Genomic DNA, 27,542 nt, shown 5'->3' with positions numbered 1-27,542 from the left:
GACACCCTTTTAGATATTTGAAAACCGCTATCATGTCCCCCTTTAATCTTCTTTTTTCCAAACTAAACTAGCCCAGTTCATGGAGCCTGGCTTCATAGGTCATGTTCTCTAGACCTTTAATCATTCTTGTCGCTCTTCTCTGTACCCTTTCTTGAAATGTGGCGCCCTGACTATGGTTCTGCCTCCTTCCCTTTGCACTGGGAAATTACAAGCTGCTTAACAAAGGAGGAGGGAAGTGGCCACGGAATAAATGGCCTGCAGTGTTTCCCAGCCCTCTCATGAGCTGTGCAAGAGGCAGGTGGCGCCTTGGCCCCCTGGTACTCCCTGCACACAAGCTGGTCACACCTTGGCCTGTGACTCTGAAGCCTGCTGCTATCACTGAGACTATCAGTATCACTCTCTGCATAGATGGCCCCTCTTCACTGCAGGGGTTTTGGAGCGTTAATGATTAGCTTTTTACAGAACCTGGATCTAAGGTAGGATGCTGAGCTCTCTGATAATGTGGCCTTAGGTGTTGCAGGCTGGGAGTCAGATTACTTAGGCACTCAAAATCTTATTTTGGTCTTATTGTCTCATGCCTCAGTCAGTGTTCCCTCTCATTTTTTTCCATCCATTGGCAAAATAAATATTATTATGTGCACCAAGAAAGTGTGGATGAACACCACCAATACAAACACATGGGTGGCTGCGGGTGCTCTCCTACTCAGGTAGGCAGCACCTGAATCTCTCCTGAAGAGCCACCCATATGCTCATCTTACAGGGAACACTAGCCTCAGTTTCCCTCCCTGCCACTCACAGGTGTTGCTAAGCTACATTGATTAATATTTGTTTGGCTTAGGCCACATCTCCACTTATGCGAAGAGTGGATCAATGTTCCAGCGATCTATCTTGCGGCGTTTGATTTAGTAGATCTAGTAAAGACCTGCCAAATCAAATGCTGAGGACACTCCCATAGATGCCAGTACTCCTACTTCTCGCAAGGAGTAAGGGAAGTCAACGGGAACATTTCTCCTGTCAACCTCCCACTGTGAAGATGGTGCTGAAGCTCAGTTTAAAGAACATTGATGCCAGTTACGTTATTTATGTAGCTGGAATTGTGTACCTTACAGCAACCTTCTCCCATAGTGTGGAACTGGTCTTATAGTTCAGAGATAAGCATAACAGAATAGCTCCTGGGGATATTCTTAATGCCTCACTTGTAGAGTTTCACAGGGGGTCCGCACATTGAGTGATGAAGAGACAAAGAAACCCTGAACAGCTGGATTGTTCTCTGAGCACTGTCTGCTTGGGCCGTGGGGTCAATGCTAACTCACATTAAGTTAACATGGGCAGACTAATTCTGGCATTTGCTAACTTTGATAGGCTTGACTTTGCAACCAAAATAAAGCACCTTTAAACAGGGCTCCCTCTAATTTTTCCACCCCTGAGAAAAATGAATTTTATTAAGTCCACCAACACAGAGGTGATTTGCAACAGGAAGGTACTGTGTGCCGTATCACATTTATACTGGTGCACATAATAAAATTCATGTGGTGAGGGTCGGGCCAACTGGTTCTGAGTGTAGGAGGGGTCTCAGGCCTGGGGCAGAGACTTGGGCTGCAGGAGTGTGAGGGCTTTGTCTGGGGGTGCAGACTCTGAAGTGGGCCTGGGGATGAAGCACTCGGGGCTGAGACAAAGTATTAGAGTGCAAGGGATCTGGCTGGGGGTGCAGGCTCTGAGGTGGGGCTGGGGAGGGGTGCAGAGGTGTGTGTGTGGGCTATAGACTAGGCTGTGGGTAGGGGGGCTCCAGGGCCGGGCCACTCTGACTGCAGCAGGATTGGGGATCTGGGCCGCTTGGGTCATGGCAGGACGAGGGGATGCGGGTAGCAAGTAAGGGTCTGGGTTGCCCAGCTGCAGCACTGTGGGGGGGTGGTCTGGGAACTAGCTGCAGTGGGAAAGAGGTGGTCTATGAACAATCCGTAGCTGAGGGGGAGTGTGTCTGGACACAGGCCGCTGCAGGGCCAGGCAGCTCCGCTGCAATAGAGGAACTCTGGGGCTGAGCCGCCTGGGCAACTTTGTGATACCACGGAAGCTCTGGGGCTGGAATGCAACAGGTGGGGACAAGGGCCAGGCCACGTTGCCTTTGGGCAGGAGCGTAGGGGGAGATGCCTGGTTCAAGCCATCCCTCCCCTGGCCACAAGGCTGGAGGCTAGGCAGTGGGTGGAGCAGCCCTCCTTCGTTCCTTGCACAGGTGCCTTAAGCCGCTGTGCAACACTAGCTAGGCAGTTGACCAGCTTACAGGGAACTACACTTGGGGTGTGTCTAGACTACATGGATCCATCAACGGAGCCATGGAAAGGAGTTTACTCGGAATAGTCAAAGAAGCCATTAAAATAACGGACTAGTTCGAACTAGGCTTAATCCTCGTAAAATTAGGTTTTCCTAGTTCGAACTAAGCGCTCCGCTAGTTCGAATTAAGTTCGAACTAGCGGAGCGCTAGTGTAGCGCCTATGAAAGTTAGTTCGAACTAACGTCCGTTAGTTCGAACTAACTCTGTAGTGTAGACATACCCTAACATATAAGAGACCCATGGTTCTCACCCCACAAACATTCCAGCCTAATGCTGAATTCTAATATACTGGGTTAACGCTTTCATTTCTAGCAAGGATGCAGCCCTATGGTTTGGAACGAAATACACTGTGTAGCTTGACCACATTCACAGTATAATTAATTGGGAATACTGGGGGTTTTTCCCTCTAACACACTGCTAGAACTGCCAACCCCATCTTCCTCTCCCACAAAGAGTAACCGTAATAAATGAGTGCATCTTAAAGTCGTGGGCAAATCTGCTAACAACTGGTAGTAAAACTACTAAGTAAAAAAAAAAAAAAACCAACACTATTGTTAATGAAACAAAAGAGGAAGTGGCACTATGTGTGTATCTTCCTCAGCACATTTCAGAGTGGCATGTGGTCAGGGTTTAGGATTAGGGGAGTTGCTGGGAAGCATTGGAAGGGGCAGAGCAGAGAGAAGAACCCATATGCATTGTCCACACACGTTGTGCCCAGTCCACAGCATCTCACTTTTTACACCTTAGAAATCGATGCAAGAGGCCAACAGTGAGCAAAATGTATTCTATTAGACAGACCTCGGAAATGGTCTAGCTCTGAGAGCCACCACCTATGTATAAATGCCCTTGAGAGGACATACTATACTTTTCCTGTGGGACATAACTGCGTATGCACAGGGGCCCAGAGCCACGCTGATCAAGCAATGGGACCATAGTCACTCCTAAAGATTACTAAGAGCCACACACAGTTATATCAGTTGTACTGGGAAAGAACAGAAGCATGGTAAGTAACATTGCCATGGGAATCAATTAACAGAGGAGCAAAAAAAGGCCTATTTAGAAGTGCTCCTACTGTATTTGCTAGACAGCAGCCCAATGCTGAGGAGCAAGACTCCTAGGATCTGATTTCAGCTCTGGCGAGAGTGGGGTGTAACAGTTCAGAACGACGTGTGCAGAGTATAAGCAAGCACGCAGATTAGACAAATTTCCTTAGTGCTCCCAGATGTTTGCCAGTTGGGCCACCTACGTATGTTCATATTTTCCTTAATAACCACCTCCAAAGGCCACTACCAAACTCCTGGAGAATGTACTGTGTGAGTAGAGGAGCTTGCAGATTACCTTAGAAGAAAATTTGAGATGAACCTCTGCTTCATCAGCCAGACTCTTCTTCAGCTGGGCCCAGGCCTCTCCAACAGTGCTGAAAAACACAATGCATCACTGGTCAGTGCCCTGAGATGTGCCCATGCACAGCCCCCACCAGAATTCATGAGACAACCATTTGTGCAGTATTCATTGTTATCAATCCCTGCATTGCATCACACTCAGGACCATCCAGCCAAGACAGCTTAATCAATCACAGACCCTGGCCCCTCTAGCATTAAGCACCAGCTCTCACTGGGTACAAATATGATTTAGCTATGTGTCTGCTTCACAGCCCTCAGGTCTGTCTTGAAGCAAACCTCCAAAGTGCACAGTGTCCCACTTCTCACAATGAAAGAGGCTTTAGAAAGGGACATCCAATTTCAGACAGTCAAGAGAGCAATAGCAGCAGAGTGCCCAGAAGACAAAAAGCCTAGTAGAAGCAGAATCAATATTTTCAAAATAACAATGAACAGAGGGAATGTCTACACAGCAAACTTATTTTGAAATAACAGCCATTATGCCTCTTACGCAAGGAACTCCTTACCCTTCCTCTTGAGCAGCCAATGAGTTCTGAGACAGCTTGGACAAGTTCTTGGCATATTCTTCCTCAATCTTTATCCTACAGAAAACAGATAGCAATGAAAATATAGTAAAGATGGACAAAACCACCACACGACAAAGTAAATCAGATTTTCCACTGGACCCTCATACGAGTATTGCTTTTACCTATTATAATTAAACCATGGAACTCACTGATAAAAGATATTGTTGACCCATAAGAATGGCCATAGTGGGTCAGAATAGCCCAATACTCTCTTTTCTGACAGTGTCCAGTGCCAGATACTTTAGAGAAAGTGAACAAAACAGAGCAATTACTGTGATCCCATCCTCTCTTGTCCAGGCTCAGCTTCTGCCAGGCAGGAATTTAGGGACACCCAGAGCATGGGAGTATTATGAATTTTTCTGTTGTATTATCTATCACTTTGCAAATGGTTACTAACATTCTTTTAGATGTTTTGACTGTAGTTGCACATTAAGTGCTATCCATGACAACTCCAAGATCTTTCTCTCTCTCAGTGGTAACAGCTAATTTAAACCCCACTGTTTTGTACATATGGATTATTTTTCCAATGTGCATTACACTTAATCTCATCTCCCATTCTGTGGCACAGTCACCCAGTTTAGTAAAATCCCTTCGAAAGTCTTTACATTCAACTTTGGACTTAAATTTCTTGAGTAATTTTGTATTATCTGTAAATGTTGCCACCCAACTCCTCACCCCCTTTTCCAGATAATTTATGAATATGTTGAACAGCAATCATCCCACTACAGATCCTTGGTGGACCACACTATTTACCTTTCTCCATTGTGAAAACTGACCATTTATTTCTACCTCTTGATTCCTGTCTTTTAACTAGTTACTGATGCACCAGAGGACCTTCCTTCGTGTCCCATGACAGCTTGCTTTGCTTAAGAGCTTTCCGTGAGGGACTTTGTCAGAAGTTTTGTAGATGTCAGAAGTAACTATATACACTAGAGCCGTGGTCCCCAACACGGTGCCCGTGGGCGCCATGGCGCCTGCGGGGGCATTTGTCTGCGCCTGCCAAGTGCTCAGGGCTGGCCTGGCCCCGGGCACGTGGCGCATGCGCGGTGCCGGAGCCGGCCCCGGGCGCATGGCGCACGGTGAGCGCCGGCCCCGGGGGCGCTGCGGATTGACCCCCCGCGGCGCATGGGGGAGCGGGGGGAGAGAGCGCCATCACCAGCCCCGGGCGCGCGGCGCTTAGGGGAGCGGGGGGGAGAGCGCCAGCGCCGGCCACGGGCGCACGGCGCTTGGGGGAGGGGGGGAAGAGAGCACCAGCGCCAGCACCGGGAATGTGGCTATGGGGGGGCCCCGCTCGGGGGGGCCCCACCCCCCAGTCGCCCGGCGGGCGATCGGCCACGCCCCCTGGCGCCCGGCAACCCCAAATGGTTGGGGACAACTGCACTAGAGCATCGTCTATGTACTTGTTGACCTCAACGAATTCTACTAGATTGGAGAGACATGATTTCCTTTTGCAGTAGTCATACTGCTTCTTTACCAACATATCCCATTTACCTGAGTGTCTGATCATTCTGTTTCAATCAATTTGCCTGATACCGAAGTTAGGGTTACTAACCTATAATTGCCAGGATCACTTTGGGAACCCTTTTTAAAAATTGCCATTACATTATCTGTCCGCCAGACCTATGGTACAGGGGCTGCTTTAAGCAATCATTTACATGTAAAAATTAGTAGTTCTGCAATTTCACATGCAAGATCCCTCACAACTCTTGGGTGAATACCATCTGGCACCGATGACTCATTGCTATTTAATTTATCAATTTGTTCCAAGATCCCCTTGACTGGCATCTCAATCTGGGACAGTATCTAAGTTCTGTTACCTAAAAAGAACGGCTCAGGTGTGAGAATCTCTCCCGCATCCTCTGAAGTGAAGTCCAATACAAAGACTTCATTTAGCTTCTTGCAACAATCTTCCCTGAGTATTCCTTTAGCACCTAAAATGCCCTACATTTCAAACACGCAGCTTCTATCCATAGAAATTCTAAGGTAGCTTGATTTATTCAAGATTTTCACTTTGCCTCTGCTTTCTTTCACATGTGGTGCTGCTCCCTTCCTAGAGAGTGGCATTACATGTGAAATAATCTGTCATTCCAATACATTTTGTATCCTGGTATTACTGTATTCCATCCATTATCCTCATTCTACCAAGTTAAGTGACTCACAAACCTTAAAGAGACATGGGAAGTCTAAAGCTAATGGGTGTGCTGAGGGAGAACATTGTTTGGCCAAGATGGGAGAGCTTGGATGGATAGTAATGACATTAAATGTTTATGTTTCATAAAATAGGCACAGCTTCCACAGTTCAGGCTATGTGCTTGATTGATTGACATAAGTAAATAAATGGTGATTACAAGAAACACTAAACTAAACAGAAAGCTTCCAGTTACCTTTCTCGAACAAACTCTGCCATTTCTTTCTGCATTTGTTTCCCCTTGAGCTGCTTTTGAAGCAGAATTTCAAACCCTGATATAGTGTTGTTTCCTTGTTGATCCTTCTTATCAGCCTGGAAGAGAAATAGCAGCTAGGTCTTGTGCAATATGGGACATGTCATGGCTCCCAGGACCCTAACTCCAGCAATGCTGCCAAGAGATGGCATTCCAAGTATGGGAACAGCTGCTTCTCTTCACAGGAGGCTCCTCCTTGGGATCTAAGCTGCTAATCAAAACATTAAAGACACTTTGAAATGCATCAAACCATTACATGGTTCCTCCCCTCTAATCAGCATCCAGCTCATCAGTGCCTGGTAGAATGTCATCAATGTGATTCGCTTTTCAGTGTATAAAAGACAATCTCATTTCAAGGGCAACTAAGTAATGTCATTAACTCCATCTTTCAAGCACAGCTTATTTGTTACCTAGCCCTGTTCATTCCCGGGATAGGCTCCAAAGTCAGAGGAATTGTCTCCCTTTTTCATTTTCACCTTTTCTCTTTCCCTCCTTCCCTACACTTTTAATTAATGTCTAACTTCACCCCTCCCCTGACACACAAGAACAGGGAATATTTCCAGAATTGCTGTGCTTTTGCCCCATTGCACTGCATGTTGTACTCACATATATAGCAAAGACTGCAGTAATCAAAAAAGCAAGATGATCAGGGCTTGGAAGAGAGTTTTGGCCAGATCCTGGAGAAGCTGTGCAGGAAGAGGTGGCACATGACATGGCTGATGTGTGGTTCAACAGAAAGTGAGGCGGCAAACAGAGGGGCAAAGTGTTTGGTCTGAATGATAGGGAAGGTGGTGGTGCTCTGCACCAGGACAGAGAAAGGGGGAAGACAAAAAGGAAGATCAGGAATTCAGTTTTGGCATGGTCCAGGGCAGAACAGCTCAGAGTCATCAGCAGGAGGAGAGGACGAGGGCTGAAGGCTAGTCTGGGATGCTGGAGATGCGATTTCACATCCTGTGCCACAGACTCAATGTGTGACCTTGGCCAAGACCATTCAGGCCACGTTCATGAAGGTGTTCAGGTGCCCAAAGACGCACTGAGGCGCTTTGTGGAATTGTCAGAAGCATGAATGAATTTAACGTCTACCAAGGTAAGCCTCTTCAGAGAAAGCAGGCCGTTGGTGAAGCTCGGACTGGGGGGAGGCAGGCCCCCAGTCCCACCTACAGCCCTGCCCCCTCTGCTGAGACCCCAGCCCCACCATGGGGAGCGGAGGAGAAGGAGCAGTGCACCAAGCATACGCACTCGCCACCATGGGGAGGGGAAGAGCACGTGTGCTCCAGCCTTCCTAGAGCAGCAGGGAGGGAAGAGGCCACATGGCCCAAGCCTTTCCAGCCCCTGGAGCAGCAGGAAGGGAGGCAGCCGCATGGCCCAAGCGTCCCCAGAACATGCAGAGTGCGGGTGCTGGGGGGCAGCAAAACTCCATCCCCAGAACACTTCAGTAGGCATGGGCGGGGCCTGGCTGGAGGTCTGGGAAAGCAAAGCCTTGCGCTGCCTAAGCCACCGGATGTCCATGGGAGAAAGTGTTAGAAAACTGGCCCTGCCTCCCGTAGGCCCCTCTGAAAATGCCAGCCCAAGGGTTTGCCTACATTACAGATGCTACAGTGGCACAGCTATTGCACTGCAGCACAGCTGTGTAGACGGAAGGGTTTTTTTTCCATCGCTGTAGATAATCTGCACCACTGAAATCGCTAGTCCAATGGAAAAATTCTTATGTTGACTGAGCGACTTGCAGTGGGGCTTAAGTACATTTAGCTATGTCACTCAGAGTGTGAACACCCTGAGAGATGTATCTAGGTTGACCTACATTTTAGGTGTAGACTAGGCCTCTGTCCCTATCTGTACAATGGGCATAGGCTTGCCTAGCAGGAGTATGTGAGGATTAATACATTACAAATTGTGGGGTGCTCAGCTACTGTGGGGTGCTCAGCTACTGATGGGAGCCAGATTAGCACCACAGACAGGTAAAGATGATTATCAAAGTGGTGCTTGTGGACGAGATCACCAAGGGAAGAGCAGGGAACCATCTCAAGTCTTATTGCCATATCAGACCCTTTCAATACTCCCACTTCAGCCAGGCCCATGCTACTTGGGAAGAAAATGTCTACTGCTGAAATTGCCTTGCTGGTGTAGCAAATGTCTCACACTAACCTATAAGCTACATGACCACTTGTATCTAGCCCTTCTGGGAAACAAACCTGGACGGTAAGTGAAGAAATTCTCAATTATTTAGAGCTTTCTGGGTCTGTCATTTGGACACAAGTAATTGCTTCACTTACTGACCAGGAGAGGCCTCTGACACATCTGTTATATCAGGGGATCTTTGTCAGCCACTGGCAGCTCTGTTACTAAATCTGCAAGGCAATCTCTTTCTGTAGTTCTATACATGGTCTGAGCACAGCCATCATCAGGCCGTGGCTGTTCTACCGTGGGCATCCCCTCAGGATCTGTTCTGCCACATACAACTTTGAAGATATGAGTAATGGTGGATAAGTACAAGCAACCCCTGACTTACGACCACCCTATTTATGACTCCCCATATTTACAACCGCCCTACTCCAGCTGTCGCCTCCACCTGCCTCCACCCAGTGCACTGGGGACTACAACTCCCAGGAGGCAAAGCAGGCCAGGAATGGAACCCCCATTTTTATTATTGCACCTATGGGGGAAAAGGGTTCAACTTATGATGATTCTCCAGGAACCATTTAGGTCATAAGTATGGGGGTCGCCTGTAAACTTTTTATTGGAGCATATGAAATAATGGAATATCCATCCCACAAGAAATGCTGAAATCTTGTTTTACCTCAAACGGGGAGACAAAATCAAAGTCTCTAAATTTTTCATGAAAATTAAATATTCTGAAGGATTTTGTTTATAATCTCAGCTATTGTCATAAAAGTAAAATGATAAAGTTAAATAAAACATGCTGATTAATCTAAATTTTCAATTGGAAGTTAACTGTTTCACAGCCTGAAAGCAGTTTGACTTGACTGAGTTGTCATTTTCTGACAGAAGCTATTGAACCAGCTGTTAGTCTCCTGAATTCAGTTCCTCAGGCTGGTACCATTTCTCAGTATTGCTAGGGATGGGGGAAGACAGAAAGGATACTGCAAGCTACACATGATTTCCATTTTTTGGCTCCAGTCCCCAAATTTTCAGCTGGTGTGACTTTGACTTTGTACTCTGCATATCTGTTAGCTGCGCTGTAGCACATGGATGTTTACAGCCCTATGAGTCTCAGGTAACGTTTGGGGGAAGAGAAGGCTGCTCAGCCTCCCTTTCACAAGAGAGCAATGTCTTCAGTATTTTCCACATGTTCTTTTCTGGCCTTGGGCTTCACATGAGCAGAAAGTTATCTGCCTCATCTCCCAGAGTACAGATGAGGAGATGAAGCCCGAATCTTATAGCCGATTCATCTACCAGCATGGAGGAAGCAGCTGCAGGATCTTGGTGCTCCTCACAATTAGCAAGTCCTGATACAACATGAATAGCTTGTTCACTTCGGCCAGGCTGATATATCAGCAACATTTCAGCTCACTAGAAGAGTTACAGGAGACACTGACCAATTTTCCTTGACAAGAATCACGGTGTCTCTGCAAAAGTATATTTTAGGGTATCTTCCCTAGTCTGGCAAATTCTTTGGTTTGGAACCAGTCAGGTCTTGAGGGTGGGTGCCAGATCAGGGTATTTCAACATGTATTTCATAATGAACCACAGTGTGGCCAAGCAAGCAATGTTTGTCTTGCCCACTCCTTTCTGAGGCTCCTTGCTGCCACATGTCCAAGATTTTCTGTAGACAGACTCCACTCACTTGGAGTTTGGTCTTTTCTCTGCCTTCCCTATCTGTTCTCCAAATTGGAGCTTCTCCTGCCCTCTCAGCCTGTCTCAGAACCTTAGCTGCTCTGTGTGTCCTCAGTGTAGTCTGCTCTGGTGCTTGGGCTGAGGCTAAGAAAGCATGCTCTCTCCTTGCAGGGGCTGTTTTCTCTCTCTTGCCCATGGAGCCTTTCCCTTGTTTCTCTGTTCTGGAAAGCAACTCTAGCACCATACTGTGTTGTGTGATAATGCAGAGCAGGTGCTGCTTCTTGCTACAAAGAGACTTTTTCAAAGCCCACTTACCACTCTGAATTGTGATTTGCATTCTAACAAATTCCTAGAAATTCATTCCACTCTTCCTGAAACTCAGAAGCTGCAGTGTCTGGCATGTGCCCGGTTGCCTACTTACCCAGAAATAATCACAGTAGCTCCATTCAGTGGGTTTCAGCAACTGCTGTTCTGGCATTGTGTCTGGGTGGGGAAAAGTCACACAGTTTATCTGTAAAAAAAAAAAAAAAAAAAATCAAGCAAACAGCCTGTCAAATGGGGCAAATTAACCTTATGAAATGGTAAGCAGCAAGCGAGTGAAATTTGTGCAAATCCCAAACAGCAAGTCTAGATGACATGCATTTCACCATCAGAGAACTAGCTGTTGAATTTGCTGAGGTTTAGGCAATAATATTTGGAAAAATACAGGGTGCAAAGAAGTAGCAACTGCTTGGAGGAAAGTAAATATGACACTAATTTTCAAAAAGAGAAAGAAGCCAGATTCTGGCAACATCCAGGAAGTTTAAGCTGTATGGGTATGTCTACTATGTCTATACTACTAAGTTAATTCGAATTAACAGCCATTATTTTGAATTAACTTCAATAGCGTCTATACATACAAATGGCTATTTCAAATTTAAAAGAATTGAAACCGAAATAGCGGAGTGCTTATTTTGAATTTGGTAAACCTCATTCTACGAAGAGTAACGCCAAATTTGAAATAGCTATTTTGAATTAAGTGTTGTGTAGACACTTAATTCGAAATAGGGGGCCTCCAGCCCTTCCCAGACAGCCCTGGTGGCCACTCTGGGCACAACCAGGAAAACTTACTCTCCTCTCCCCCAACCCCGAGGCCCTTAAAGGGGTCGAGTCTGGCCACTGGGCACTTGTGAGAGCCAGGCCTGCCAGCAGCCCCAGTCCCTCACCCAGTGGCCTCACAATGGCAGCCAGCCGTCTCCCGCCCAATCCCCCAGCACCCAGGGGCTGTAGATGGCGCGTGCCCTCGTGGCCTAGTGCGGAGATCATGGACCTCTTTGATGTTTGGGGGGAGGCCCCCAATGTCCGTGAACTCTGCACTAGGAGGAGGAACATAGCCGTCTACAGCCACATAGTGGCCACCATGGCCAGAAAGGGCCATAGGCGTACACAGAAGCAGGTGCGCCTCAAAATGAAGGAACTGCGTCAGGCGTACACCAGGGCCACCAGGGGCAGCGCCGCAGCAGGGGCTGACACCTGCCCCTACTTCCCACCCTCAACCACATCCAGGGGAGTGGGACGGCCTGCACCACCACGGGGGGCCACGAGCCGGGACTGGAGGGCCCTGACCTGGGCGCAGCAGAGGGGACATCGCTATGGGTGCAATGCCAGCAGGACCCCCAAGCTGTCCCAGCACTGAAGAAGCTGCCCTGCTTCTTCCCCCAAGCACCCACCCCAATTTCCACTCCAATGATGTTGGCTCCTCTGCAGCTGCTGCTGGAGCAGAACCCCACAGCTAGTGGCAGCAGAGAAGCGGGCACTGACCTTCCCTAGTTTGGCAAATTCCCTGGTTTGGAACCAGTCAGGTCCTGAGGGTGCTGGATCAGGGTGTTTCAACATGCATTTCACAATGAACCACAGTATGGCCAAACAATCAACTATATAGTTTAGCAGCGTATGTTCCCTCCTCCCCGGGATTCTCATCCATATACATGATGAAATCACTGTCCAATATTTATATTTATCCTTACTGCTTAATGTGTGGCCTTAACATTTAACCGGTTAACTAACTGGGATTTTGCATCCCTATAAGGAACCACAGACATTTTGTAAGCAAGTCCACTTTTTCCTTAACATAAAAGCATTACAGAGGAAAAAACAGTAAAAGCACTAAAAGACCCACCACATGTGAATAAGCTGAGAAGAGGCCATCCCAACTCCTACATGTACTCTGGCAGGAGAGTGCTTCAAATTCCTGCCCCAGAGCATCATCATGCTTACACATTCATCGCAGCTTCAGCTCAGAACAAGCACCCAGACCTATGGGGCCTGAGCAAGCCCAGTCCTTCCTCATCCTCCCTTAAGGACTGGGGCCTCCGTGAGCCAGGGATCCTGTTTGCCAGATCAGGAAGACAGTGGTGTAGGATTTTATCCAAAAATCTTTAAATTTTCTATTGGTCTGCATAGAATCCATTTTGCATAGTTATACAAATCTTTCTCCAAGGGGCATCTAAGGCTGGTTCATTAGCATCCTTCTCTCTACTAGAATGCATACAGTCACTGTGTCAGACTTTCTCCAATGCGTCTACATCCTTTCTGTAATTGGGGGGTCCAGAACTGGATGCAAAACTCCAGATGTGGCCTCACCAGTGCTGAGTAAAAGGGAACAATCACTTCCCTAAATCTGCTGACAATGCTCCTCTTAATGCATCCCAAAATGCCATTAAGGTAGTGGTCTAGTAAGGCCATTAGCCTTCTTGGATACAAGGACACACTCTTGACTTATATCCAGCTTTTTGTCCACTGTAATCCCGAGGTCTTTTTCTGCAGAACTGCTTAGCTAGTTGGTCCCCAGCCTGTAGCAGTACATGGGATTCTTCTGTCCCAAGTGCAGGACTCTGCACTTGTCTTTGTTGAATCTCATCAGCTTTCTTTTGCTGAGGGTGCACTCCGTCTCCTCATCCAAATCATTAATAAAGATGTTGAACAAAATCAGGCCCAGAATCGACCGTTGGGGCACTCCACTTGATACCAACTGCCAACCAGACATCGAGCCATTAATCACTACGGGTATGTCTACACTACCCCCCTAGTTCGAACTAGGGGGGTAATGTATGCATACCGAACTTGCTAATGAAGCCCGAGATTTGAATTTCCCGGGCTTCATTAGCATAAAGCCGGCGCCGCCATTTTTAAAAGCCGGCTAGTGCGAACCCCGTGCCGCGCGGCTACACGCGGCACGGGGTTCGCACTAGCCGGCTTTTAAAAATGGCGGCGCCGGCTTTATGCTAATGAAGCCCGGGAAATTCAAATCCCGGGCTTCATTAGCAAGTTCGGTATGCATACCTTACCCCCCTAGTTCGAACTAGGGGGGTAGTGTAGACATACCCTACCAGTTGAACCCAATGACGTAGCCAGCTTTCTATCCAACTTACAGTTCATTTATCCATCCATACTTCTTTAATTTGCTGACAAAAATACTGTGGGAGACTGTATCTGTGGGAGACTCTGCTAAAGTCAAGGTACTGCTAAAGTCAAAAATACTGTGGGAGACTCTGCTAAAGTCAAGGTACAATCACATCCACCTCCTTTCCCATATCCACAGAGCCAATTACCTCATCACAGAAGGAGATCAGGTTAGTCAGGCATGACTTGTGTCTCAAACTCCTTTATCCGTCTGCCAGTGAAGCCAACCTGACCCCCCCTCCCGAGTGCAGATGGAGCTAGACCAAAAAAACTCTTCCTTTGACCTAGATACTGCTACTCTAGTACAGAAAAACCCTTTCAGTTGCTCTATGCACAGAGGCATAGATATATGAGGCAGAGGCATAGTTGTGCCACTGTAGCACATGTGCAGATATGGCCTCATTCTGAAGAGCAACAATGATGGGCACTTGGAAATGCAGATGAGGCAGACAGGATCCAAAGTGAGTTGCCATTAAGCAAAGGGAGAAGAAACAGATTTATACCACTGTAAACAGCTCTTCAGCTATTGGGAATAGGAAGCCTCTTGTTATTATAAGTACTGTTTACAGAGACATTGTGAAAGGAGAGCTGTTGGAGCAGCAGCTTTAAAAAAAACTCATGAATGACTTTCCTTGTGTCTTGCAGCAAGTTCTGAAGGTAAACATCAGCAAGAAAACTGCTTTTCCTCAACAGAAAGTTCAGACACTCAGTGTCTTCCCTCTGTGGTGTGGTGAGAATATATTCAGATATATTGCCAAATGTACCAGATTCAATTGGGTGAGTTATCCTTGAATTGAAAATCCATGAAATCCATGTGCACAATCTCATCTCTGAAATCCAGAACTGACCACTAAAGTCCACATACACAGTTTCATCCAGAGGGATTAACACCGCCCTGTTCTGTAAAGCGAAGTTGCAAATTACTGAATGTGGCTCAGTAAATAAGATGTTAATTAACACTGATGAACACCAGTGCTTGCACTTTCTACCAGAAACCTCCACACAACTGGATGCTTTGCCAGATATGAATGCCCTTGCATTACTGTCTTTCACTTAGAGGGAAGTTCCACTAGTAGGATAATTGCCAGAATCGTTCTTCATTGAAAATAAGGTGCTAAATTCCCACATCTCCAATTTTTCATTCCATCCTGAGTGTCCCTAAGTTTTCAAAATGAAATGGCAGCAGTCTAGTAAGCACGTTTAGACATGCCACGCAGAGCAGCTGATTTCTATAGTAGGTATTCACATTTTCCAAGTACTTCCTTACCAGCTTTTGATCACCAGGTCATAAGACCATAAGAACAGCCATAATGGGTCAGACCAAAGGTCCATCCAGTCCAGTATCCTGTCTGCCAACAGTGGCCAATGCCAGGTGCCCCAGAGGGAGTGAACCAAACAGGTAACGATCAAGCGATCTCTCTCCTGCCATCCATCTCCATCCTCTGACAAACAGAGGCAAGGGACACTTTAGCCATCCTGGCTAATAGCCATTAATGGACTTAACGTCCATGAATTTATCTAGTTCTCTTTTGAACCCTGTTAGGCTATGTCTAGACTGCAAGCCTCTGTCGAAAGAGGCTCTTTCGAAAGATACTTTCGAAAGAGCCTCTTTCGAAAGAGAGCGTCTAGACTGCACGTTGAACTTTCGAAAAAGCGGCTTGCTTTTTCGAAAGAAAGCATCCAGTGAGTCTGGATGCTCTCTTTCGAAGAAGCCCTATTTACATTCAAGAACGCCTTCTTTCAAAAGAGGAACTTTCGAAAGAAGGCGTTCTTCCTCGTAAATTGAGGTTTACCGCCATCGAAAGAAAAGCCGCGTTCTTTCGATTTAATTTCGAAAGAACGCGGCTGCAGTCTAGACGCAGGTGAGGTTTTTTCGAAAAAAGGCTACTTTTTTCGAAAAAACCCCTGAGTCTGGACACAGCCTTATAGTCCTAGCCTTCACAACCTCCTCAGGAAAGGAGATCCACAAGTTGACTGTGCGCTGTGTGAAGAAGAACTTCCATTTATTTGTTTTAAACCTGCTACCCATTAATTTCATCTGGTGGCCCCTAGTTCTTATATTATGGGAACAAGTAAATAACTTTTCCTTATTCACTTTTTCCACACCATTCATGATTTTATACACCTCTATCATATCCCCCCTTAGTCTCTTTTCCAAGCTGAAAAGTCCTAGTCTCTTTAATCTCTCCTCATATGGGTCCCGTTCCAAACCCCTAATCATTTTAGTTGCCCTTCTCTAAACCTTTTCTAATGCCACTATATCTTTTTTTAGTTGAGGCGATCACATCTGTACACAGTATTCAAGATGTTGGTGTACCATGGATTTATAAAAGGGCAATAAAATATTATCCGTCTTATTCTCTATCCCTTTTTTAATGATTCCTAACATCCTGTTTGCTTTTTTGACTGCCACTGCACACTGCGTGGACATCTTCAGAGAACTATTCACAATGACTCCAAGATCTCTTTCCGGATTAGTTGTAGTTAAATTAGCCCCAATCATATTATATATATAGTTGGGATTATTTTTCCCAATGTGCATTACTTTGCATTTATCCACATTAAATTTAATTTGCCATTTTATTGTCCGATCACTTAGTTTGGTGAGATCTTTAGTTCTTCATAGTCTGCTTTGGTCTTAACTACTTTGAGCAGTTTAGTATCGTCTACAAACTTTTCCAACTCACTGTTTACCCCTTTCTCCAGATCATTTATGAATAAATTGAATAGGATTGGTCCTTGGACTGACCCCTGGGGAACACCACTAGTTACCCCTCTCCATTCTGAAAATTTACCATTTATTCCTACCCTTTGTTTCCTGTCTTTTAACCAGTTCTCAATCCATGAAAGTTCCCTCTTATCCCATGACAACTTAATTTACGTAAGAACCTTTGGTGAGGGACCTTGTCAAAGGCTTTCTGGAAATCTAAGTACACTATATCTACTGGATCCCCCTTGTGCACATGTTTGTTGACCCCTTCAGAGAACTCGAATAGATTAGTAAGACACGATTTCCCTTTACAGAGACCATGTTGACTTTTGCCCAACAAATTATGTTCTTATACATGCTTCACAATTTTATTCTTTACTATGGTTTCAACTAATTTGCCTGGTACTGACATTAGCAAGGGCAGCCCTAGACTAGCTGCATGGTTCGCCTGGCATTCGGCGGCAGCAGCGCCCTCCCCCCACCCCCAAGAGCAGATATCAACTTGTTATTGTTTAGTTTATCAATTAATTTCAAAACCTTCTCTATTGACACTTCAATCTGTGACAAGTCCTCAAATTTGTCACCTACAAAGGACGGGTCAGGTTTGGGAATCTCCCCAACGTCCTCAGCCATGAAGACTGAAGCTAAGAATTCATTTAGTTTCTCTGCAATGACTTTATCGTCTTTAAGTGATCCTTTGGATCTCAATCGTTCAGGGGCCCCACTGGCTGTAGAGGAGGCTTCCTGCTTCTGATGTACTTACAAAACATTTTGTTATTTCCTTTTGAGGTTTGGCTAGCTGTTCTTCAAACTCCTTTTTGGCTTTTCTTCTTACATTTTTACACTTAATTTGGAAGTGTTTATCACTAGGTTATTATTTTGCGGAGCCACCATTCCTTACCAATTGCTCAAAAATGTCAATTTCAGCTCTATCATTGAAGGAATGGAAATAAACTTTTGCTTCCAAATCTGGGGAATTCAGTGCCCACACATGATTAGAAGCAAATACAATGGGAAAATAAGACAGAGACTCTTGGCAGAAGTCCTCACACCATAGGGATGAATGATATCACAGGGCACAGATCTCTCTTGTTAAACTATCACTTGGTTGTGTATCATTCTTTGCTGTGTGACTTTCAGTGCTGGTGAATGATACTGGCCTGGTAGCTTGGAGGAATTAAGATTTCCATTCATTCACAGAACAGACTTTCTGCAGGCAGAATAGGCTTGTCTACAAATGATCCTGGCTTCTGTCCGAAGGCAGCCCTGCTAGGCTCACAGTACATAAATATCTATTGCTCACTAAGACTTGGGGCCTCTATTGCATGCATACAATTCTATCTGGCCACTGTGCTAGGAACTGGTTTGACACCATCAATGTATATAATGGAGGCTATTTTGTTAAAGCTGTTTTTTTCTTCAGTGCCCCTTTACAACAGAGCAGGGAGCCCCTGGGCTGAGCTTTAGAAATGTGTCTTCTGGTTGCATTGGCTGTCCCAGGAATACCCCACCCACTGAGGAATTTGTTTGCCCTCCCAGGCTGCCCTGCCCTGCCCCAGGGGCTGGCTTGCCTGCTACCAACCCTCAGTATAGCAGCAGGGATCACTGCCCAGGCTTTCCCCCGCCTGCGCCGCTGCCAACCATCCTGGTGGTACTTACTGTCTGTGAGCTCTCCCTGGCCAGCCTCCTGGGCACACGCGGGGACCCTGGACTCTGTGGAGAGAGGTGAGAAGCACTGTCAGTATATGCTGCATAGCACAAGGGTCTGCAGGTGAGCCTGGTCTGAGCCACACAGCGAATCAGTGAAAGGCACATGTCTAGCTGAGGAAAGCAGCAGCAGGCAACGGAGTGATGCAGGATTGAGGAGCTGCCCTGGACATCCAGGACCACGAGGCACTATCCTTGCTCCGCTGACCCCTCTTTCCCCACTGAGCCTCTACCCTGCACCCCCAACCAATGTCGCCTCTGATTTTTTCCATTCATGTGCAGAATAAATGTTGTTATATGCACCACGTCATGTGTGGATGTGCACCACCAACATAAACACATGCTGACAGCTGTGGGTGTTCTGCTGATCAGCTGGGCATCACCTGAATCTCTCCTGGATGGCTGCCAAAGAGCTCAACTTACAGGGAATGCTACCCCCCGCCCCAAACTCCAAGTCCTGCATCCCTTCCTAGCTGAGATCCTGTACCCTTTCCCCAGCTCCTGCCCACCCTCCTCCACTAAACCTTTCCACACTGCACCCCACACTATTGAGCACTGAGTCTTTCTCTGCAGAGCCCCCACTGCAGAACTCTGGCACTCCACTATGAACCCCTTCACTGAGCTCCTGCACCCACTTCCCCCTGCACCCCTCTCTGCTGCAGCCAGTAGGAGCCACAGGGATGATACCTGTGAATAGCAGTGCAGAGATACACACTCCCACCCCCATGGGAGGACTCTGCCAGTCGCTTTTGGGAGCCACCTGAAGTAAGTGCTGACACCCTGACCTCCTCCCACACCCAACCATCTGCCCCAACCCAAACTCCCTGCCGGTCTCCTGCATCCCACCCTCACCCAAACACCCTCCCAAAGCCTTAGGCAAAAGTGGGTGGGGATGAGACTTGGACCCTTTCCGGGCACCAGCAAACATTATACAAACTTGGCACCCACCCCTGGAAAAGGTTTAATGTGTTATCTGTTACTTGGCTACATTTTAAAAGGGGATTCTAAGTGTAAGGATAGCATGGACATGCTCAACCCACACATGGCGAGTAGGTGGTAAACCAGCAGGCCAGTGCTGACAGCAAAGCTACTTGAATGCACTTTCAAAATTAGCTCTGGTACCACTGTCCCAATAGCAGAGAAAGAATGGGATACTGAAAGCACATTGCTATCATGTGCTTCAACATCAAAAGGCCTCCTTGTGTCGCTCTCTTTTCACCACAAAGCCCCATGAGGAAACCTCATGAAACAGTGGGGTTCTCCCGTTTGCTATCTATATACAAACGTGCCTTCCTCAGATCCATACATGCTGCTGTGACTGGGGTCTGGTGGCTTCTAAAGCATGCTCGCTGGGAGTGTCACCAGAGAGCTCACAAACTACCCCTAGTCCTGCCCACTCCTACTCAGAGTGTTACCCAAAACCTACCTGGTGGTCCCCGTTGGGTTTTCGGAGACTCATATGACCAGGCTCCATTTGATGCATAGGGGTCACAGGGCTGTGATATCCATTCACTGTAAGGAACACACAGAGGAGGTTTGAAGGGCTACTCAAGGCATCAGCTACTTGAATACAGACTTTCAATAGTTCTTGATCATTTTATTTATCAAAAAGGTAGACTCACAGAACCCCCTACCCCTACTAAGACACTGGCCTTCCCCCAGAATTGCCTGAACTGAACAAATTGCTGAGCAGGCCTGAGCCTCAGGGGCTATAATTGGATGGGACTGTGCCAACCCAGAACTCAGTAGAGTAGCCTGCCTCAGGTCTCTGGCCTCCTTTTACTGCTCCGGGAAAGACAGAATTCAGCAATGTTAGACAGCTGTAGAAAGGGTCCCCTGGAGAGGCTAGGTATGGAAGTGACTAATCAACTAGACGACTACCCAATAAACATATGCTTATCGGGTAGTTGAGTAGTGACTCAACTAGACACTCCCCTGCCACTGCTGCTTAAAAGCTGGTTCCTCCCAGCACCCTCTTCATGGGGGGAAGGGGAGAACTAGGTATAGCGGGGGAGGCGAGGGGGAGGACCAGTCACAAGCCGGGAATAAGTTGACTGCTCCCCCTACGGCACCTCTGCCTCTAATACCGTGGTCACCAACAGGTCGATCGTGATCAACTGATCGATCACGAGGCCTCGACCAGTCGATCGCGAGGCACCCGGGCCACTGCCACATTTTCCCCCCGCTCCCGAGAAGCCCTACTACCTACCTCCAGCGAAAATGGAGGTAGTGTTGGCTTCCCTCGGGTGGATAGAATTCCCGCAGCTTAGTGCCACTTCTGGGGATGTGCTGTGGGTGGGGGCATCAGCCCCGGAGGAGGAGCATGGTGACTTCCCTGCACCGGCGGAGGAGGGGTAAGTCGGCCCCAGGGCAGACGTGCACAGGGTTTTCCCTGCACCACGGGGGAGGGGTGTGTGTGCGTGCATGAGTGGTTTCCCTGTGCTGTGGGGGGAGGGGAGTCAGACCCGGAGGAGATACGCGCCAGCTTCCCTCAGAGTGGGGGGGGTGTATCCTGGGAGGAGGCAGATGCAGCGGACTCTCTGTCACCACTGGCATCCTGCCCCTGCCCCCACTCTCCAGGTCCCTCTCCCCTCACTCTCCTGCCACAGAACTCTGTCCCCTGCTGCAGAACCCTGTCCTCTGCCCTCCCAGCACCCTGTTCCCTCTCCCCTGTCCCCAGCTGCAGAACTCTGTCCCCAGCCAAAGCACCCACTAGCGCCCTTCCCCAGTACTATGTCCCCTGTTCCCACCAACACAGCTGGGGCCACATTAGTGAAGCTTGCAGGTGGGGGGGGGGGTTGGAGGAGGGGTTTTTTTGCATCTCGCTTGTGTGGCCCCAACTGACTTTTCTTGGGTCAGTGACCCCTGACTCAAAACAGGTTCCCTGCCCTTCTCAGAAATAAAGACAATGCAGAAACTTTTTGTGTTTGACACGGTATTTTATTTAAAAATGAAGCCTGGCCAACAAACCCCCAATTGGGGCCAAGCCCCCATTTGGCCACAGCATCATAACACTCCTGCACCCCCCCCCAACCCTAGATCTGAGCCTATCATAGACTGGACCCCCCTGCCCTGAGCCCCTCACATACCCCAACCCAAATTCCTGAACTCTCACGTCCAGAAGTCTGTGGCTTGCTTAGTACCCTAATCCTACATCTGACCCCAACAGAGGCCTAGCGCCCTCTCCCCGAGCCAGTGTCCCCTTCTCCACCTTCTCCTGCATCCAGATTTCCTCCCAGACTTTGCACCTCTTACCCCTTCCCACACCCAAATCCCTCATTCCCACCCCAGAGCCTACACATCCTGTCTCAACACAGCGAGGTTACGGCTAGACTGCAGGATTTTTTCAGGATTCCTGAGATATCCCAGAAACACACTTCTGCATCCAGGGATGCATTTGTTCTTCCGCTTCTTTTAGTGGAAGAGCAAACATGATCTTTCGGTAACCCCTAAATTCCTGTTTCCATGAGGAATAAGGGGGCTTCCAAAAGAAGAGGTTTTTCTGACATTTGGTCCAGTCTAGACAGGCCAAATGTTGGAAATACTTCCTACAGAAGAATTGGGGGAGAAAAAAAGCAGCAGTATAAGGGTTGGGGATAGCAAGTGATGGAGAGGAGGAGAATAGAGAGGGTGGGGCTTCAAGGAAGGGGTGGGGCGGTAGATCTTGGCTTGTTCTGTCATTTAAAAAGTGATCTTGGGTGTAAAAAGGAGACCCCTGCTCTAATACATTTAAAAGGCAGAGCCACAGCGGGGTTACTTCCTGGGGCTGGGAGCTAACCCCACTGTGGCTCTGCAGTTTCCCCCATTATCGACTAATTAAGTAGTCAATGGAAATTCCATTGAGTACTCAATTAGCTGATTAAACGCAATTTAACATCCCTAGTAGAGATCCTAAAATTGGAATTCCTACCAGCCGACAAAGTCTCCCCGAGTGGCACATACTAGTTTCCGTTCTGTTCTAAAACACCAGCACCCCAAAAACCAGAGGCAAAAGAAAACAATCCAATGCTGAGTGTTTGAAAACTGTATGATTTGAAAACCCGATTTTTCAGGCCTGTCTTCTGGCAGCTTGGGGTTGGTTACTGTTACTGAACCTGCTCCTTGAAAAGCCAATACTAAACATAAAGCAGAAGCCAGTCTTGGCAGCAAATAAAGAGTGTAAAAGACTTTCGCTCCTTCAATTTTCTGGGGCCCACACATTCCAGCTCCTCCTTTTCAGAGCATTTAGCTTGAGTCCAGGCCCAATTCTGAATGTCTGCCCACGGGTTGGATGTCCTCAGCTTCTTGTTGCATAGAGCCTGAGAAATGGGGATAGAAGACACTGCTCCTGGCTTGTCCCCACTCAGGGATGATTGCTCCAGGAGGTGGTTGTGGAAACAATCATTTTTACTACAACAGCTGCTCCCCTGGGCTGTGACCCACTGGAGGGCACCTGGGGCTGACTGTCAGTCAAGTATCTGCAGGGCTATTAGAGCTCTGCCCCATTCTGTCAAGCTGCCACAGAAATCACCTAAACCTACAGTTCTGTGGTGGTGTGCTACTAAAAGTGGAGCCTGTCTATATTCTGGGAGCAGACTGAGTGAGGTCAGGAGTCCCTTGTGCTCGACACAGGATGCACAGGGAAGCAATCTGAATAGTCTCTTTCCTTTCACCAATAGCTCACCAGAAAACACACACACTGGACCTCAGGAATCTCAGCCTGGGTTGTTGCATTTCCCCATCTTTCTGTGCACACTCCCCAACAGCCCCCATCCCCTGTCCACACAGTGCAACATGGCTCATGGGCCAGGCTCAGTCCAAGAGAAGAAAAGCCAGACAGGTTAGATGTCTATAGGACCATGCCCTCGCCCCAGGTGCTACTGGGGACCCACTGCCATCGGGGGGCAGCCCACAAGCTCAATTTTTCACCATCCTGGGATAAAATCATCTATGAAAGAGTGACCCACAAAACAGCCTGGGCCTGGAGCAGATGCACAGTGCTGAAAGACAGGCACACATGAGGTGCAGTCTCACCTCTGTTGCTCAGTGCTGTCACTATTTTTGCACACCTCTCCTCATTGGGTAAGGTTTGTGCCGTCTCCATCCTCTTGAAGCAAGTACTATCACCATTTCCCGATAAGAACATATCTGGCAAAGTTGCGGGAAGAACCCAAATATGGCAGAGCCAATCACAACTCGCAGCCAGACTTCCTTTGGGAAAGTGCCCCAGGTCTGTGCTGTCAGGGACAACTGCTCTAAACAGCAGCCACATGCTGCTCCTGAAGCGAGGCACAGAGCCCAGGAAACCTCATAGTCAGCATTCTCCCACTATCTAGCAATTGCTGGGTAACATGTGTCTCTAAAAGAAGGTCCACGCAGACATCAGCCTGAGCATGTTAGGAGTTCTTCCTCCCGCTCAATCGGGCACGATTTATGGCAGGGGTGGCCAACCCGCGGCTCTCAAGCTGCATGTAGCTCTTTGATTAAGGAAATGAGGCTCCTGCTGTTTCTGAGCCATGTGCCAGGATCGCTGACAGCCAGCAGCGTCCCAGTGCCTGCTCATAGCCAAACACTTTGCGCATGTGCCCAGTGCCTGAAGGGAGAAGTGTGTGGCAGCGGCAGCAGCTCTGGGACCCAGGCACTAGGCTGGGGGTGGGAGGGCCTGGCTCTGGGGGAGAGAAGAGGGATTGGGTTAGAACAGGGAGGCTGAGGGTGCATAGCTCTGTGAGAGGGGTGGAGCACTGGGTTATGGCTGGGGGCTGAAGCTCCTTAAATTCAAAGTCTTCGCAGACTCAGAATAAGGCAGCCAACACAGATGTCATATTTAAATTCCAGGGCAAAAAAAGAATCAGCATGTACCTGGTTTGCATGGTGTTTCTTTAAAGAACATTCAAAGGCTATTGTTTCCCTGGCTGAAGCAATTGTTCTGAGATACGAGTCTCTCCCTTATTGTTTTTGAACCTCTCATATTTGCAGTCTGGGACAAACCTGAATTTTTAGAACTACAAAAAAGCCAAAATCTTCATAAGGAAAAAAAAAATGATATGAAACCATACCAGAGGTCAACAAACTGGAGTGAAACAGGCACTTCAAATTGAGCTAATTTGCTTCTCGGTTCAGTTTAATTTAAAAAAACTCAGAGGACATAATAGGGAAGTAGTGTGAAATTTAAAATACATGGTGGGGATGCTTTTTTTTTTAAATGTGAGACTATCACTGTATTTTTAAAGGGGTTTTTTTTATTTGATGTTTGTTCCTTGTCAAGTTCTCTGAAGATCTACAGACTGAATGTGATTTTTTTAGGTGACTAGAGACTTTTTAATTGGTTTTTGTCCGAAATGTCCTGTAATGTTATTTTTATCACTACATTTTGTGTACTATATGTATCTATCTAGCTATAGATATATAAAGATAAATATATAATATGTGGCTCTTCGCATTCCATCCACAGCTATTTTGGCTCTTCATCTCTAACTGGTAGGCCATCCCTGATCTATGGCATGGCTGGTAAGGTCCTCTTGGGTTTAGACCACCATGAAGTCCCTTACCAGAAAAATTTGTATGTAATTAAAGGCTCAGTGGAGACCAGAATTATAATGACATTAATACTGGCATTTTCTAACTTCTGAGCACCTGACTTTCTAACCTCAGCATTCATAACACATAAAGGCGGTTCTATGGGTTCTATCTGCCGAGGGTTCAATCTTTTCTTAAGGCAGCACTAACTGGGGATTGGCTGCCCCAGAGAGTTGTAACCCACTGGTAGAACAGCAGTGTGCATCCAACTCAGCTCAGCAGGGAGTTAGTCCTGTCCCGATCTATGGGGTGTTTAGTGATGTATGTGTTTTCCAGTTCCCATGTCACAAACTCCCCAATCCTTTTCGCATTAATGCGCCAACTCAGAGAGGCCAAGAACTGCCTGGGGACTGAGCTGCCCTAGGGCCTGAGAGGAAACCAATAAGATAGGGGTGAGCAAAAGGGCCTCCGTGGGCTGGATCTGGCCCACCAAACAGAGGCCCTGCCGTACCTCTGCAGTTTGGGGGCGGGGAGTAGCACATGACGGGAGTAGCACATGACATGATTGGCATGGGGCAAAAGGGAGAGCCTATGAAGTCTCCTCCCATTGCCAGGGGCATGGGCACCTAGGGGGAACCTCTGGGTGGTGGGCAAAGACTTCACTCACTGCCCAACCCCCAGACTAATCATGTATGTGGGTGAGGAAGCAGGGATGTATCCTGGCCACACCCCTTCCACTTGAGGCTTGGGGACACGTCAAAAATTTCTGAAGTGGCCCCTAGCAAAAATTATTGCCCACCCCTGCCCTAAGATCTGGGCTGAGCCATGCTGGCAGTTGAGAGCTGCTCCAGCTTTGTAGATAACGAGGGGGATACCCACCTGATACCTTCACCAGCACTAAATTCACACACCACATTTTTAAAACTGTAGTGGACTATTATATCCAGCAACTACACACCGCACCATAATAACTCGAACTCAGGAACCAATCCTTGCAACAAACCTCGGTGCCAACTCTGCCCACATATATACACCAGCAACACCATCACAGGACCTAACCAAATCAGCCATACTTTCACTGGTACATTCTCCTGCACATCCACCAACGTAATATATCCCATCATGTGCCAATAATGCCCCACTGCTATATACATCGGCCAAACAGGACAGTCCCTACGTAAAAGAATCAATGGACACAAATCTGATATTAGGAATGGCAACATACAAAAACCTGTAGAGGAACACTTCAATCTTCCTGGACACACAATTGCAGATCTAAAAGTAGCCATCCTGCAGCAAAAAAACTTCAGGACCAGACTTCAAAGAGAAACTGCTGAGCTACAGTTCATCTTTAAGTTTGACACAATCAACTCTGGATTAAACAAAGACTGTGAATGGCTTGCTAACTACAAAAGCAGCTTCTACTCTCTTGGAATTCACACTTCCAGATCAGCTGCTAGAAGTGGGCCTCATCCTCCTTGATTGGATCCACCTCGTCATCTCCAGCCTGATCCTGGCCTGCATATTTATACCTGCCTCTGGAAATTTCCACTACATGCATCTGACGAAGTGGGTCTTTGCCCACGAAAGCTTATGCTCCTACACTTCAGTTAGTCTATAAGGTGCCACAGGACTCCTCTTCGCTTTTGCAGATTCAGACTAACACGGCTACCCCTCTGATACTATTATATCCATGTCACTGGCAAATAGGCAAATCAGCTGATTAAATCATTTTAGTACAATTTTTGCTCAATATCTAAGAGTTCCTATTTTTTTAAAATAAAAGCTGCTAGCTTTACCTGAAGGAGGATAATTTTTCTCCCTCGTCATTGTAACATTGTCTTCTTGCATCACTCCTGTTAATGCATCCCAGAATGATGGGGTTTGGTTTTTTTTGGTTGCAAGAGTGTTACATTACTAACTCATATTTAGTTTGAGGTCCACTATGGCGCCTAGATCTCTTTCTACAATATTTATTTATTTTAAACATTTTTACCCCACCTCTCTATTTAAAATATTTGAGATGACTTACAAAAAACTTTCTGTAAACCCAATACAAATATATATATTAAAAAATTAAAATACGAGACCCCAGAGGGACATAAAACCTTCTAAAAACATCTCGAGAGGAGGAACACACACAGAGAGATTCAAATACCAATACCACCACAAATAAAAAGGGTGCCTTTAGCCTGACACCGAAACAATGCTAACGTTGATGCCATGAGAATATCCCCAGGAACAGAATTCCACAGTCTGGGAGCAAAGGCTGAGAAGGCCCTGTTCTGCGTAGATGTCAATCTTATCTCCATATGTGGGGGAACACTGAGCAGAGCCTCCCCAGCTGACCTCAATCTCTGGGTAGGTTCACATAGGATAAGACGGTCCTTTAGAGACCCCAGACCCAACCCATTTAGCGCTTTATAGGTCATAATCAAGAACTTAAATTGTGCTCGGAAACATACCGGAAGCCAGTGCAGCTTCTGGAGCACTGGCATAATGTGCTCTGTATAACAAGTTTCAGGGGGTAGCCGAGTTAGTCTGTTACAGAAAAAAAAATGGTCTGGTTGCACTTCATAGACTAACAAAACATGTAGATGGTATCATGAGCTTTTGTGGGCACAGCCCACTTCTTCAGATGACCGGAGTTATCAGTAT

General features: G+C 47.2%; 1 protein-coding gene across 11 annotated transcripts in view; it reads right to left on the bottom strand.

Annotated features, from left to right (window-relative positions):
- GAS7 (growth arrest specific 7) overlaps positions 1-27,542 on the bottom strand; it is a 247,939-nt gene that overhangs the window by 109,450 nt on the left and 110,947 nt on the right. For all 11 annotated transcript variants that reach the window (XM_075903569.2, XM_075903566.2, XM_075903567.2 and 8 more), the window contains 6 exons: positions 19,816-19,901; positions 18,342-18,395; positions 10,953-11,042; positions 6,680-6,795; positions 4,236-4,310; positions 3,668-3,746 (listed from right to left, as the gene is read on the bottom strand). In XM_075903569.2, the coding sequence (XP_075759684.2) occupies positions 3,668-3,746; positions 4,236-4,310; positions 6,680-6,795; positions 10,953-11,042; positions 18,342-18,395; positions 19,816-19,901 (500 nt within the window). The remainder of the gene's footprint in view (positions 1-3,667; positions 3,747-4,235; positions 4,311-6,679; positions 6,796-10,952; positions 11,043-18,341; positions 18,396-19,815; positions 19,902-27,542) is intronic.

Source organism: Pelodiscus sinensis, chromosome 20 (assembly GCF_052426305.1).
Source record: "Pelodiscus sinensis isolate ZL-2025 chromosome 20, ASM5242630v1, whole genome shotgun sequence".
Lineage (NCBI taxonomy): Eukaryota > Metazoa > Chordata > Testudines > Trionychidae > Pelodiscus > Pelodiscus sinensis.
This window is presented reverse-complemented; position numbering and strand designations above follow the sequence as displayed.